Consider the following 15,888-nt stretch of genomic DNA (forward strand, 5'->3'; position numbering starts at 1 on the left):
TCAGCCTGACTTGGCTCTTAAAGATAGCCATCCTGTCCTCATAATATTGCATTTTAAAATCATCTATTCATTTCATAATCTAAATTGTGAACATGTTTACTGTACAATTATATTCCATAAGATAACCCGGAGTTTAATATAGGCTATAAAAAGGCATTACGAAAAACTATATAAAAAAATCATTCTTTGCACTGATGGTCTCTTTTGCTGTTACGTGTAATTTATGATCATCAGAGGAAAAATGAGACTAGAAAATATTTAAAAGTTCCAAGTAGTAACTTTTTTTTAAACAACCAAATCAAAGTGAGTTGCATTGTAGCATCACTATCTGACACACAGAAAACACACACACACACACACACACACACACACACACACACACAAACACACACACACAGATGTAGGTTTACCGGCATGTTGGGTCGTTGGTGCTGCCGCCGTTTGAGAGGTTTTTCCGGCTGGTGCTGCTGTTGATCTTTGGTGTTTTTTCATCAGAAGAAAACCGGGCTTTCTTTTCCTCCAGCATGGTCAAAGACACACAGACATATACACTGTCTGTCTGTCTGTCTGTCTGTCTATCTATCTATCTATCTATCTATCTATCTATCTATCTATCTATCTATCTATCTATCTATCTTTCTGTCTGTCTGTCTGTCTGTCTGTCTGTCTGTCTGTCTGTCTGTCTGTCTGTCTGTCTGTCTGTCTGTCTGTCTGTCTGTCTGTCTGTCTGTCTGTCTATCTATCTATCTATCTATCTATCTATCTTTCTATCTATCTATCTATCTATCTATCTATCTATCTATCTATCTATCTATCTATCTATCTATCTATCTATCTATCTATCTATCTATCTATCTATCTATCTATCTATCTATCTATCTATCTATCTATCTATCTATCTATCTATCTGTCTGTCTGTCTGTCTGTCTGTCTGTCTGTCTGTCTGTCTGTCTGTCTGTCTGTCTGTCTGTCTGTCTGTCTGTCTGTCTGTCTGTCTGTCTAAAGGTCTTCAATTACACACACACTCACACGCCTCTACTTTAGAGTCAGTCTGATGTTGTCAGTTCACTTCCAAAATCCAAAGACGAATCCGCCAAAAAATTGAGAAGTTAAAAGTGCGTGTTCTTTTATTCCATGTTTAAAAAGATGAACAAAAATAGGCATCTTCTTAAGTTTTATCCAAATGGTGATTCCAGAAGGCAAGAATTCTTCACAACTCCGTAAAATAAAGTAAAATTTAAGTCTTCTTTGGGACAGGCTGCTTGCTGTAGGTTACTACCACCAAAACCACTTTTAATACACTAGATAAAACGTTTTAAAAAAAAATAAACAGGCCGCTTGTTAGACCCCTTTAATATACTAGATAAACTGTTACAAAAAAAAGAAAAAAAAGGTCGTAGGCTATCCACAAAAATTTAAAAAAATAAAATAAAAGTCCTTGCGAATTCCAGAATTTTCAGACATCCAATAAAAACAAACCAAAGGGATTCCGGAACTGGAGCGTTCTAGATTTCAGTGCTTCATGGGCTCAAGCCATTATAGTGTCTGTGGGAGATGAGAGCGTGATACAGTGAGAGTCTAAGGTTCGTTTCAGACTCACGAGAGACGAGATGGGTGAAGCGAATGAAGTGAAACCCTGTGAGCCACTGGTGCAGTGTTCCCTCTGAGGCCAACAGCTGGAGGAGTGTGTGTGTGTGTGTGTGTGTGTGTGTGTGTGTGTGTGTGTGTGTGTGTGGAGAGGGAGGGGGAGAGAGAGAGGGGGGGAGAGAGGGTTAGAGAGAGGGAGAGCGAGGGAGACAGAGAAAGGGAGGGTTAGAGAGGGAGTGAGAGAGTGAGGGTTAGAGAGAGAGAGACGGGGAGGAAGAGAGACGGTTAGAGTGTTAGACGGGGAGGGAGAGAGAGAGAGTGTGAGAGAGAGAGAGAGAGAAAGAGAATGTTTGAGAAAGAGAGAGAGAGTGTGTGAGAGAGAGGAATAAGATACACTCGAGCTATACTACTAAATAAAGGAGGGTCAAAAAATATCACTTAGGCCGACTAATGCGTCTACAGTTGTTGCTCCACCAGGCTAAGAGCAGCTTCATGTCACAGGCCTGTAAGACTGCTGAGCTCATCACTATGTCACTCCACTTCACTCTAAAATAGTTAATGTCTGTTCATGTTTACGCCCGTTAATGTTACATCTGTGTATAATGTGAATGGTGCTTGTCATTTTCACATATCTCTCGTATATCGTATTTCATAGCACTCTTTTTAATTTACACTCTTATTTATGCGACACCGTCTTTTATATTTATACAGCTCCGGAAAAAATTCAAGAGACCAGTCTGGATTTTTCTTAAATCTTCATCGCTACATTACTTATTCAAAATGCTCTTAATGACAAAACATTTATTGGAAATTTGGTAGAAATCTTGTCAGTAGTTTATAGTATAAAACCAGAATGTTCATTCTATTCAAACATATGCCTATAAATAGTAAAATGAGAGACACTGAACATTTGGAGTGGTCTCTTCATTTTTTTTCCAAGAGCTGTATGTTAAACCTTGCACTGTTGTTGTGTTTATTTAGCTCTCAAGAGGCTCTCTTCACTTGTGTGTTTCTCTTTACACGTTTTTATTTGATAAGAAAATATGCTACAGACAAGATTGAGAAAAGATTAGCCATTAAGTATTGCAGACTGGCTGACCATAAAACCAAAATTACTATCATTCAATTCATCATTAAATTATTCTTACTTTTATTAATTTTTCTACTTTTTTCTTGTTATAATGCTAACCTATTTTATTTTTTATATATACAGTATATATATAATTGTTTTTATTGAAGAAGCTGATTCAGGGAGATTCGCATAAACATCCCAATGCACCTTTACCGTCTTGTACCTGTGCAAATGGCAATAGACATATTCTATTCTATTCTAAAGCCACACTGGTGTTGAAAAATGGGAAAAAATAGAAAAAAACTGAAAAACTATCATTTAAACAGTTCCAGTGTTTTTATAAATCAGTGCATATGAATGAGGACATTTTCCTCTTTTAAATAATATTCTAAAACTGTATCAGACGCAACAGCCAAACATTCCCTGCGTTCCAATACCCATACTTCCCTACTATTTAGTACGCCAGAAAAAGATTTAGGATTTCCCAATACATGCACGTCAATTGTAGTATGCTGAAAATACATACATGCCCCACTAACTCCAATAGCATTTTTCAACAGAGTATTAGTCTTTATTCTCGACATTTCTTGACATAATGAAAAAAAAAACTTCCTTATCTGTTTTTTTCTCTCTCTTGTGGCCCTAAAACTCTTCTGTACTTTAGTATGTAGTGTAGTAAAAAGGCAAAGTATGTGAATTGGAACGCAGGGACAGTTTTGAGGCTGTTGGTAAATAAAGTAGATCATGTAAGGAAAGGAAATTAAAAATGTTGCCCCTCAGCACCTGAACAGACAGTGACCTCTAGTGGTTCTCAGTGGTAAATACATAGAATGAAAAGAGCCTGGTTTACTTTATACATTTTAAAGTCTCTACGAGGAACTTTTAAATATTTCTGAAACAGTCTCATTCTTCCTCTGATGATCATAAATGACAAGTAACAGCAAACGAGACCATCAGTGCAAAGAATGCTGATTTAATATAGTTTTTTCTTAATGCCTTTGTCATGGGTATATACGCTCACCCAGTAACAACAGCTGGCGTAGTAAAAAAACACTACCGCTTTTGTCCAAAGGGAGCTACTAGAATTAACACAAACAGAAAGTTCCTCACAAATATTTAAAAGTTCCTTGTAGCACCTTTAAAAAAAAAAAGAATAACCCTAATTGTAAATAAGCGACACTTGAGCCAGAGGACCTTGTTAAAAGAATTGTTTAGTTTCACAAGATACAAAAAGAAAAAAGAAAAATCCATTCACCGGAATAATATGGACAGTAAACATGACAGTAGTTTGACATCAGTATAGTGTAGTGCAACATGGTTCACAGTCAGCGGGCAGTTTACATGATTCAGCCACAAGGGGAGACGCAACAGTTCTGATTCATTCTGTACAGCTCAAAATAACACACAACAACTGAATGTATTTACACTTTCACTTGCAACCTGTGTGTGTGTGTGTGTGTGTGTGTGTCAGCTGAATTTAGTTTGACTCGAGAAAACAAAAAAGATGATAGACGTTTAATTAAAACAGCTAATTGGATTTGTGTTAAAAAGCATAAAAAGGTGCAGTGTGTACTATCAGAATATTTAGTGGCATCTAGCGTTAAGAATTTACAGAAGCTACGGTGGCCTTCAAGGACAAGAAGCTATAGTTACTAAAAGATGGCATCATCCACCACTGCCTCAAGTCTTTCCACAATATCAAGTGATGAGGTGAAGATGTATTTAGTTATTTATTCTATAGTACTTCTTCTTCTTGGTCTTCCAACAGGTGCATTTCCCCAGGACGCCCACTATGTATAAAAACACGTAAGGCCTTTCTACCAAGTCTGCAGGGAAAAATGCCAATAGATTCTACACACTGCGCCTTTAAGCAGAATATAATCAGTAGACTATTGAGATCTCCTGCTGTGATATGTTCAGGACTTTCCAGTTAAGTTTATAAGATCAAGTTTGTGTTACTGTTAGACGAGAACTTTTAAGTGACTCTGATATGAGTAATTTTTCAAGTGAAACAAACGTAAGGAGGTCATCAAATCAAATGCCCATAAATCTATGCTTGAGATGATCTGAATGCGGACATTCGACAACAGATAAAAAAAAAAGGGGGGGGTGCTCGTGGTGTAGTTGTTAGCCCCCCCCCCCCCCCCCCATAGAGGCTCAGTCCTCTTCACAGCAGATCCGGGTCGTTCCCCTCTCTGCCCCATTTCATCTCTGTCTCTCCAAAACTGTCTAATAAAACCATACAAACAATGCCCAAAAAATTATCTTAAAAAAAAAAAAATTGTAAAGGAAATATTGATATTTAGCATAATGCTCGTCTATTGATTCATACATGTCCCTCATCTTACTGTCTGTGGCCTTTTGCTTTTTATAATATGTTTTACATAATATTGTCAAATTAGGACATTTATCACTCAAACTCTCCTAATATTAAAGGAATTCATTTGTGTGGATAACATTTTTTGCAGCGTAGTTCCCATGATTCTAATAGGTTGTGTGAACATATTTGAACCCTTTTTGAACAATGCCCCGAAAACCAAACACATGTTGTACCCTGTATTACATTTTTAAATTATATGTATATAAGGGATGTCTTAGTGTAGTGGTTAGAGTCCCCCTAGAGTCCTTCCCCTCTATTTTTTTTAAATGCTTTTAGCATAAAAGAAAAATGCCAAAAAATAATCTCAACAAAATAAAATAATAATTTGGCATGACCGTGAAGTGTTATTTTTAATGTCTTAAATACGACTTCTCTTTCTGCCTCCTCACCTCTCCTTTTTATTTGATCACCTATCTTTTTATTTTAATGATTTTAGAAGATTGAGTTTTTTTAGCCCATCTATACAACCCACCAAAAATGTCATCCATCTTCCTCCACCCCTCCACCCCCTCTGTCCCTCTCTCTCTCCCCATCTACGTGACGTTGGATATGGGGTCGCTGATCTTCATACACCTCCAGTACACGGTTTTAAACATGGTGAACAGAGCCAGAAGAATAAACAGTGCCCACGACACGTAGATCCCTTTAGACGTTCGGGCCGGTTCCCACGTCCCAACCTGGACAGACAGACAGACAGACAGACAGACAGACAGACAGACAGACAGACAGATAGACAGATAGACAGATAGACAGATAGACAGATAGATAGATAGATAGATAGATAGATAGATAGATAGATAGATAGATAGATAGATAGATAGATAGATAGATAGATAGATAGATAGACAGACAGACAGACAGACAGACAGACAGATAGATAGATAGATAGATAGATAGATAGATAGATAGATAGATAGATAGATAGATAGATAGATAGATAGATAGACAGACAGACAGACAGAACAGTAGATAGACAGACGGACACATACACACATAAACAGACAGACATTTAGTTAGTTATCAATACAATAATTCACAGCAGTTTGAGGGCAGCCGTATACAACCTGAAGAGATTTCTGATTAAAGGGAAAGATATATCTACATACAGATACAAAAATATGTAGATAAATACAGTTATAAACCTTATACTGTACATTTTCTACCAATATTATATGGAGTTATTTATGAATCTATCATTAATCGTATGCCAGGGCGCTCCTGTGGCGTAGTGGATAGAGCGCGTACCATATTGGCTCCGGCCTTCGTTGCAGTGGTACCGGGTTCAAATCCGACCCGTGGACCTTTACTGCAGGTTCTCTCTCTCTCTCTCTCTCTCTCTCTCTCTCTCTCTCTCTCTCTCTCTCTCTCTCTCTCTCTCTCTCTCTCTCTCTCTCTCTCTCTCTCTCTCTCTCTCTCTCTCTCTCTCTCTCTCTCTCTCTCTCTCTCTCTCTCTCTCTCTCTCTCTCTCTCTCTCTCTCTCTCTCTCTCTCTCTCTCTCCATTTCAACTCTGTACTATCTAATAAAGCTTGAAAATGCCAAAAAATATTCTTAAAAAAAAAAAATTAATCTGATGCCACTCACTACGAGTCCTGCAGTGGAGGCGGCGAAGACGACAAACAGCAGGAAGCACAGTAGGCTCCTCCTCCTGGGGTAGTGTCGACCAATAGAAGAGCTGCAAATCAAAACCAGGAAGTACCGCACTGTTAAAACAAAATAACTGTGGCTGCGTTCCAATCCCCTTTCTATCTACTATTTAGTATGATAGAGAAAAGATTTAGGATGTCCCGATTCTTGTGGCCAGATTTAGTATGGTTAGAAATACCCAGATGCCTGCTACATCTGGCCGGGATTTTTAGTGTTGAAAAAAGCATTCTATTTGGGCGATTCTGACCCACAATCCAGTGCGCACCGGAAGTGACGTCACATCGACGGAGCCTCCATATGAAAACAGACAGGGATGCGAAAGATAATAAAGAGGCAAGATCAAGGGCGCAATGTTGTGATGAAATAAAGAACTAAAAGTATGTCCCAATAGTAATCCCTACTGCTTCCTAACCAGATTTATTTTATGATCAGATGTAGTATGTAGAATAGAAAAAAAGAAAGAGTATGAGATTTGGAACGCAGGGTGTTTTGCGGGGCTTTATTTCGGTCCACGGTTTTAGTCACAAGACAATGAGACGGCACTTACACTTTTCTGCAGTGTGGACATCGGGCCAACGTCCGGTCTGAAAACTCTGTCCACTGTAGAGACAGGGGAAGTGAAACATCAGTGTACGTGTGTGTGTGTGTGTGTGTGTGTGTGTGTCTGCTTGCACTGTGTTTGCCTGCTTTCGTGTGCGGGTGTGTGAGCCTGCTTGAGTGCGTGTGTGTGTGTGTCTGCTTGCATGTGTGTTTGCCTGCTTTCGTGTGCGGGTGTGTATTTGAGAGAGTGAGCCTGCTTGAGTGTGTGTGTGTGTGTCTGCTTGCGTTTGCATGTACGTGTATCATTACCAATATAAATGCATGACACAAATGAAAATAACAGAAGTGAAATTGTCATTGTAAGGTACTGTATAAAGTTGAAGTCAACCCATCCTACCAGAAATGTATTGGAGCAATGTCCACATATGATCCTGATGCCGGCGGGCTGGCGCTGCGGCTCGGGACTGTCCCGCCCGATGTGCACCGGTCCCAGGTTGATGACGCGTTTACTGACACGAGAAAAAAATTGTAAATAAATAAATCAAGTTGTATAATTTCAGAAGGATCAAATCGTGCGGTGCTTAAACACTTGAATGTCACGTAGACCCGGACCACTTCCACATCACACAGTCAGCTGAGAGTTTAATAACGGGGGTTTCTCTTTCCACAGGAGCTAGGGGATTAACACTAGACCTTTAATTCATACAACTACTATACATTGCCTCGGTTCCTAGTTTATTGATTTCTTCACAATATTAAGTGTTTTTATTAAAGATGCCGTGTGTAATATTGAAATATATTTGGTGGCATCAAGTGGTGAAAGTTCTAGATTGCAACGCCCCCTTAAACATACTTCTGATTATTACATTCCATTTCTACCAAGTCTGTTCTGAATATACCAATAAATCCCATCGATGACTTTATCTAGCTGAATATCTGGTGGATGAAAAGGTGGTCTGTCTGTCTGTCTGTCTGTCTGTCTGTCTGTCTGTCTGTCTGTCTGTCTGTCTGTCTGACTCACCAGTACGGCCTCGGACATGCGATCCTCTGCGACGTGACTTTGCAGATGAGCAGACAGTTACAGGGACAGCGCACGTACTTCTTCCCGACCGGAGCGTTCTTTATCGGCTAGAGAGAGAGAGAGAGAGAGAGAGAGAGAGAGAGAGAGAGAGAGAGGGATGAACACACAAAGAAAAGAGGAGAAAAATACACTTTTTAAGCTTCAAAAGTAAACCATTTAGAACCAAATATTCTGGCTTCTAAAATGTTGTGTTTTTTATGTTATTTTTGGGAATTTTTTCATGCTTTATTGACGGTTGTTTTTAAGAAGATCTAGGCTTAAGTCCACTAGTCAAATGACTGACCTGTAATACAACTCCAAATCCATGTGTGTGTGTGTGTGTGTGTACGTACTGTACGTGTTTGCTTGCTTGTGTGTGTGTTCATGTAATTACTTGTGTGTGCATGTCTGTGTGTGTTTCTGTGCTTGTGTGTGTGTGTGTGTGTGTTTGCTAGTGTGTATGTGCTTGTGCCTGCTTATGTGTGTGTGTGTTTGCGTGTCTGTTGTACGTTTTCATGTGTGTGTGTTTACGTGCCTGCTTGCGTGTGTGTGTGTGTGTTGTGTGTGTGTGTGTGTGTTTACGTGCCTGCTTGCTTGCGTGTGTGTGTTGTGTGTGTGGTGACTCTCACCGTGGCCTCGTTGCAGATGCCACACTTGACCACATGCTGGTGCGCCTTGCCCTCCACGGAGATGGCGCTCTGGCAGACGCGGCAGCTGATGACGGGGTTGCTGCTGCTGTCGGGGCTGCCCTGGGGAGAGTAGGGCGGGGGGGGCTCTGTGGGCACCTCGGAGCACGGGAACCCACCCACACCTGGAGGGAGGGAGGGAGGGAAGGAGGGAGGGAGACAGTCATTTTATATTACGCACATCTGTATGTTAGACTGACAGAAAGTGAGAGAGAGCGAGAGAGAGAGAGAGAGAGAGCGTGTCTATGAGAGTCAACTCTGTATGTTATGGTATATTGTTATATGTACACATATTACATTGGCACCTCCAAACCTGGACAGACAGGGAGAGCATCTATGTATTTTTAAATATTATATGCACATCTGTATGTTATATGAGAGAGAAAGAGACAGCGAGAGAGACAGAGAGAGAGTGAGAGACACAGAAAGAGAGAGAGAGACAGACAGAGCGAGAGAGAGAGACACACACAGAGATAGGGGGTTTAGTTAGAGTACAATGAGTTAAGTAGCCAATATCAAAAACACTATCTTTTGTTGTTGCACTAGGCCTTAAGTTGACCTTTTTTAATTTAATTTTTGTTTGAGCTTTCTCCTACACAACCATATTTGAATGACATTATCTCAACATTAGATCTTCAATACTCATCCAAAAACTAAATTTCTGTCCTACAATCCAAATGAACCTTACTGAAAACCGTACATTAAGTGTCTTCTGTAAACATCAACTGTCTACTCAGTCAGTGTGTGTCACGTATTGATAAGCTAAATACACTGTAACAATGAATTCAGATAACATGTTTTAATACGTCAGTGCCACAGCCCAAAGGCCAAACATTATCAAGTGTGCTAGAGAAAAGGAAGGGAGTTGCACATGTGATAAGAAACGAAAGTCAATAATAATTAATAAAAATAGGGAAGTTACAATGCAGTCATAAAGTTAACAAGGCAATAAAATGTACGTAAAGTCTTGCAACAACGCTGGAATGGGCTTCTGAACTGGAAGAGGAGGTTTTGTTTTCATTATTGATCTGACCATTATTCATTTGACTAGTTTAAATGTAGTCTAGTAAAGCAAGCCCATGGTGAGGTCTTAAAAATGTGTGTATTTATTTTATTTATTAATTTTTATTCTATCTATCTATCTATCTATATATCTATATATCTATCTATCTATCTATCTACCTGTCTGTCTGTCTGTCTGTCTGTCTGTCTGTCTGTCTGTCTGTGCGATATATATTTAGTTTACAAAGATATAAGAAAAGTAGGCCTAGCATTTGAAAAGCTGGAGACAGCAAGTAGCCTAGTTGGTGCTTTTAACTTGTGCAAAATGATTCAAAATTCCTTCAATTATTATTCTGTAATCGATAAGTACATTAATAGCTAAATGTTAACCAGTTTCCTTAAAGATCGTGGCTGAACTCTGACCGTTAACCAATCAACCCAAACACACCACGAATCATATTCTAGCTTTAATTTGATTAATTTGATTGATTTAGTTATTTTACATCTGCTATTACTGTCAGAACATTGTGTCATCCTAAATACGTTGATAAACCTTATTAGTAGGCTACACATTAACATGTAAGATACGAGAGTGTTCTTGGGTGAAATGAGCATCGATAGTAGGCTAATATTTGTTAACAAGTTGACGACCTTCTCTATAATAAAATGCAAACTACATTATGTCTTTTTTGGTGTTTTTAAAATGTATATGGTAGGCTTATGTCTGTATCTCTATATGGTAGAATAAACAGCGCACATACTCTGCTGTTTGGACAGATATCCGTGCGAGTTTCCTCCGGGAGAGAAGTCGTTTTGGTCGGCCAGCAGCGGAGATCGTTCCCCGTCATCCATCGCCCCTCCGCTGGGTGTGAAGCCCCTCGAAGCCCCGGTAGGATTTAGATTTATGGAAGTCTCGATGAGTAAGGGTTTTTTAATATATGTATAATTTCTGTCACTTTGGGCTTTCTGACATGCACATGACACGGCGACAAACCAACACCGAAGGCGGAAGCAAAATAACACAAACACGTGTCACATGACTGGGATCTGAGTCACGGCTGTGATTGACAGCTCGCGTAGCCAATGAGCGGCCGGGTTTGGTCAAGATGGGCGGGTTCAACAGGAGCCGTCTGAACGACCGGATGAGCCGTTTGACAGCGAGGGCTGCGTCCCAATACTAATCTAAAGGCTGCATCCTAATACTAACACAAAGTAGCCTATTAGTATTCCTATACTTTTTTTATAACGGTGGGTAAATGGTGCGTTCAAATACTCTATGTTTTTAAATTGTATGGTGGTATTTCAATATAATTTAATGTTTAATTAGATATTATTAAAAGATAATTTGGCAATATTATTAGATAAATATGTAATTGGTAATGAATTTAAACTATTGATAATTGATAAAAAAAAATATATTTTGATAAGGAATTTTCAATCAGTAATCAGCAAGCTGACAAACTCAATATGGATCAATAATTTAGGGAGACGGGGTGAGATCAAATACGTTTTTCTTCTTCTCACCCCTTATCGAGAGGGTAAAGCAAGTGTTGGCCAGTGTATTTTCATTGTTTGTTAATGTTACTTAATTGTAACTCTCCACTTTTATTTTATTGTTTATTATTGCTTATTTTTTCTTTTTCTTTATTTGTTCGAAATAAAAACATTTTCAATTCAATATTATAAAGAGCCATGTTTAAAAACTAACACAGGGTCACTCTATGGGCAGAGGGTGTCGTATTGTGTGGGCTACGGACTGAGAAGCCCACCGGGGTAAATGGCTATTTGTGATATTGGAAAAACTTATAAACATATAAAACTGATTTGATTGGGTTAAACACAAGGGGTGAGCCCCAATACTATGTTAAAGGGTGTTTGCCACTGTTTGCCAAAACTGGCCCTATCAAAGTCACAGTCAGCTTTATTTGTCAATTACAAAATATGTCTAAGACATACAGAGGAATCGAAATTATTTTTTATCCCCGACCCATGGTGCAATAAGAACAAAAGGATAAAATAAGGTAAAATAACATAAGTAATGTTAACAATACATTCATTCTAAATCATGCAAAAGGTAAGAAAAAACAAACTGATATAAAGTCAATACATTGAAATGTGCAATAGGAACATTATTTACAATATGTGCAATATTTATTAAACTGAAGAAATTGAAATATACATTATAAGGGCATTTCGATGTACAGACTGAGTATACATCGGTTTGGGGGAAAATGGGAGGAAGTTTCAAAGTTCAGAGTTTGTGGGGGCAGAGAGGAGCGAAGGAAAACAAACAGAGCACTGACATCTTTTGTGGCAAGGAGTATTCAGTTGATTAACAGGTTGAATTCAGGTAGAGAGCCATCCTAAAGTACAGTATCTCACAAAAGTGAGTACACCCCTAACATTTCTTCAAATATTTCATTATATCTTTCCATGCGACAACACTGAATAAATGACACTTTGATACAATGTCAAGTAGTCAGTGTACAGCTTGTATAACAGTGTAAATTTACTGTCCCCTCAAAATAACTCGACACACAGCCATTAATGTCTAAACTGTTGGCAACAAAAGTGAGTACACCCCTAAGAAAAAATTTCCAAATTGGGCCCAAAGTGTCAATATTTTGTTTTGCCATCATTATTTTCTAGCACTGCCTTAACCCTCTTGGGCATGTAGTTCACTAGAGCTTCACAGGTTGCAACTGGAACCCTCTTCCACCCATTCATGACGACATCAAGGAGCTGGTGGATATTAGAGTCCTTCCGCTCCTCCATCTCCCGTTTGAGGATGCCCCAAAGATGCTCAATAGGGTTTAAGACTGGTGACATGCTTGGCCAGTCCATAACCTTTACCCTCAGCTTTTTTAGCAAGCCAGTGGTCGTTTGGAGGGGTGTTTGGGGTCGTTATCATGTTGCAGTACTGCCCTGCGGCCCAGTTTATGAAGGGAGGGGATCATGCTCTGCTTCAGTATGTCACAGTACATGTTAGAATTCAATGAACTGTAGATCCCCAGTGCTGGCAGCACTCATGCAGCCCCAGACCATGACACTCCAACCACCATGCTTGACTCTAGGCAAGACACACTTGTCTTTGTACTCCTCACCTGGTTGCCGCTCCACACTCTTAACACCATCTGAACCAAATAAATGTATTTTGGTCTCATCAGACCACAGGACATGGTTGCAGTAATCCATGTCCGTAGTCTGTTTGTCTTCAGCAAACTTTTTGTGGGGTTTCTTGTGCATCATCTTTAGAATAGGCGTTCTTCTGGGATGACAGCCATGCAGACCAGTATGATGCAGAGTGCGGCGTATGGTCTGAGCACTGACAGGTTGACCCCCCACCCCTTCAAGCCCTTCAGCAATGCTGGCAGCACTCATACGTCTATTTTCCAAAGCCAACCTCTGTGTACGACGCTGACCACGTGCACTCAACCTTCGTAAACTGGGCCGCAGGGTGGTATTGCAACATGATAACGACCCCAAACACACCTCCAAGACGACCAGTGGCTTGCTAAAAAAGCTAAGGGTAAAGGTTATGGCCTGGCCAAGCCTGTCTCCAGACCTAAACCCTATTGAGCATCTTTGGGGCATCCTCAAACGGAAGGTGGAGGAGCGCAAGGTCTTTAATATCCACCAGCTCTGTGATGCTGTCATAAATGGGTGGAAGAGGGTTCCAGTTGCAACCTGTGAAGCTCTAGTGAACTACATGCCCAAGAGGGTTAAGGCAGTGCTGGAAAATACTGGTGGTCACACAAAATATTTACACTTTGGGCCCAATTTGTAAATTTTTTCTAAGGGGTGTACTCACTTTTGTTGCCAGCAGTTTAGACATTAATGGCTGTGTGTCGAGTTATTTTGAGGGGACAGTAAATTTACACTGTTATACAAGCTGTACACTGACTACTTTACATTGTATCAAAGTGTCATTTATTCAGTGTTGTCCCATGGAAAGGTATAAAGAAAAATGTGAAGAAATGTGAGGGGTGTACTCACTTTTGTGAGATACTGTATAATGCTCTATGTACTTAGAATGTTTATGTTTATTGTCTGTTTGTATTAGTCTGTCATTTTGTCTAGTCTGTATTTGTACTTATATGTGCTGTTTGTGCTTATATGTTTTTCAAATGTTACCGAATGCAAGACAAATTCCCCTTGGGGCAATAAAGATGTATCTATCTATCTAAGGAAGAGAGGGGAGAGAGTTAGGCTTCCTGGTGGATAAAGCTGTTTCCCAGTCTGGTAGAACCGGCCTGCATGCCGCGGTACCGTCTCCCCGATGGCAGGAGGATGAAGAGGCTGTGTGTGTGTGTGTGTGTGTGTGTGTGTGTGTGTGTGTGTTCTGTAACATCCCTAACACCCCGGATGTTGTGTTTCTGGACAGAGCCAGTAGGCAGGTGCTGCGGCTTGAAGTAGGCTGTGTGTACGATCTGTACATGGACATTGCCTTTAGTGATAAAATCATGAAGTACCAGCCCATTCTGTCCAAACTAAGTGAACTGGGCTATCAAAGCAAACTGGTGGTGTTGATCTTTGGCAGCTTGGGGCATGTCCACCATCTTGTTTTCACTGGGTTAAGGCTGGCAGGGCTCTCCAGCAGGACATCCAAACAGCTGTCAAAGTTCTGCTCCATATCAGCGGTGACAGGCAGCCTGGCAGTGTGGCGCAGGAGATGTTTTTTATACCCTTGAACACTGTCCTATCTCATTTCTGGAAATATTTGAATCCTGTCTGTTGTAATGTGATTGGTGGACTCAAATAAAGAATTAAAATGTGTGTGTGTGTGTGTGTGTGTGTGTGTGTGTGTGTGTGTGTGAGGGGTGGCTGGGGTCACCCAAAATGCTGGTTGCTTTGCAGGTGAGGCGGGTAGCGACGCGTTAAGGTCCAGAAGAGAGGGGAGTGGGACACCAAGGATCCGTCCAGCAGCCTTTACTGGGGCGGCAGTGGCAAAGTGGGCAGGGAGGTCGCCTCTGGAGTGCAGGGTCAGAGGTTCGATCCCCCGCCTACCCGCCACATGTTGAAGTGTCCTTGGGAAAGACATTGAACCCCGGATTGCTCCTGATAGTTAGCTTGTACCCTGCTAGGTAGCTGCTGCTATTGTGTGTGTGTGTGTGTGTGTGTGTGTGTGTGTGTGTGTGTGTGTGTGTGTGTGTGTGTGTGTGTGTGTGTGTGTGTGTGTGTGTGTGTGTGTGTGTGTGTGTGTGTGTGTGTGTGTGTACAAAACGATGTAAAGCGATTTGAGTCTGTGAAAAACCAGGGAAAAGAGATAAGTTGAGTCCATTTACTGTGCACTGCAGGGTCTTGCGGTTGACAGCAGTGCAGCTCCCATACCACACAGTGCAGCTAGTCAGGATGCTCTCGATGGTGCCTCTGAAGAAGGAGCACATGATGGATGGTTGGGGGTTGGGGGGTCGTGCTCACTTCAGCTTGCGGAGGAAGTAGAGGCGCTGCTAGGACTTCTTGGCCCGTCATGTGGTGTTGGTTGTCCAGGAGAGATCCTCACTGATGTAGACCCCCAGGAACTTGGCTTCTGCTCACTCTCTCCACAGCAGCACCGTCCATGGTCAGTGGGGGTTTAGGAGTGGGGACTCTTCTGAAATCCACAACAACCTCCTTGGTCTTGACGACGTTCAGGAAGAAATTGTTGTCTTTGTCCCACGTCGCCAGTTGGTTGACCTCCATCCTGTAGTGCGTCTCATCGTTATTGGAGATGAGACCAACCACTGTTGTGTCGTCCGCAAACTTCATCAATGTGGTTGATGCTGAAGGATGGAGCGCAGTCGTGGCTCAGCAGCGTGAAGAGTAGGGGGCTGAGCACACAACCTTTGGGGGGCCCCGGTGCTCAGAACGGTGGTTCTATGTGTGGTACTGCCAACTATCAACTGTAAAATGTAAATGTTTTTGTTCGATGACGCC

General features: G+C 40.9%; 1 protein-coding gene across 1 annotated transcript; it reads right to left on the bottom strand.

Moving 5' to 3' along the window:
• Window positions 1-3,850: 3,850 nt before the first annotated feature.
• LOC307269164 (type I phosphatidylinositol 4,5-bisphosphate 4-phosphatase-A-like) lies at window positions 3,851-10,962 on the bottom strand. The gene is made up of 7 exons (XM_080052009.1): window positions 10,734-10,962; window positions 8,914-9,095; window positions 8,246-8,352; window positions 7,622-7,733; window positions 7,232-7,284; window positions 6,622-6,712; window positions 3,851-5,716 (listed from the first exon to the last, which is right to left on the bottom strand). Exons 1-7 carry the CDS (start codon window positions 10,822-10,824, stop codon window positions 5,573-5,575), a joined length of 780 nt encoding a protein of 259 aa, XP_079908135.1. The 5' UTR covers window positions 10,825-10,962; the 3' UTR covers window positions 3,851-5,572.
• Between the last annotated feature and the right edge of the window lie 4,926 nt (window positions 10,963-15,888).

This window comes from Ammodytes marinus (genome assembly GCF_949987685.1).
Source record: "Ammodytes marinus genome assembly, chromosome: 23".
In the NCBI taxonomy this organism is placed as follows: Eukaryota; Metazoa; Chordata; class Actinopteri; order Uranoscopiformes; family Ammodytidae; genus Ammodytes; species Ammodytes marinus.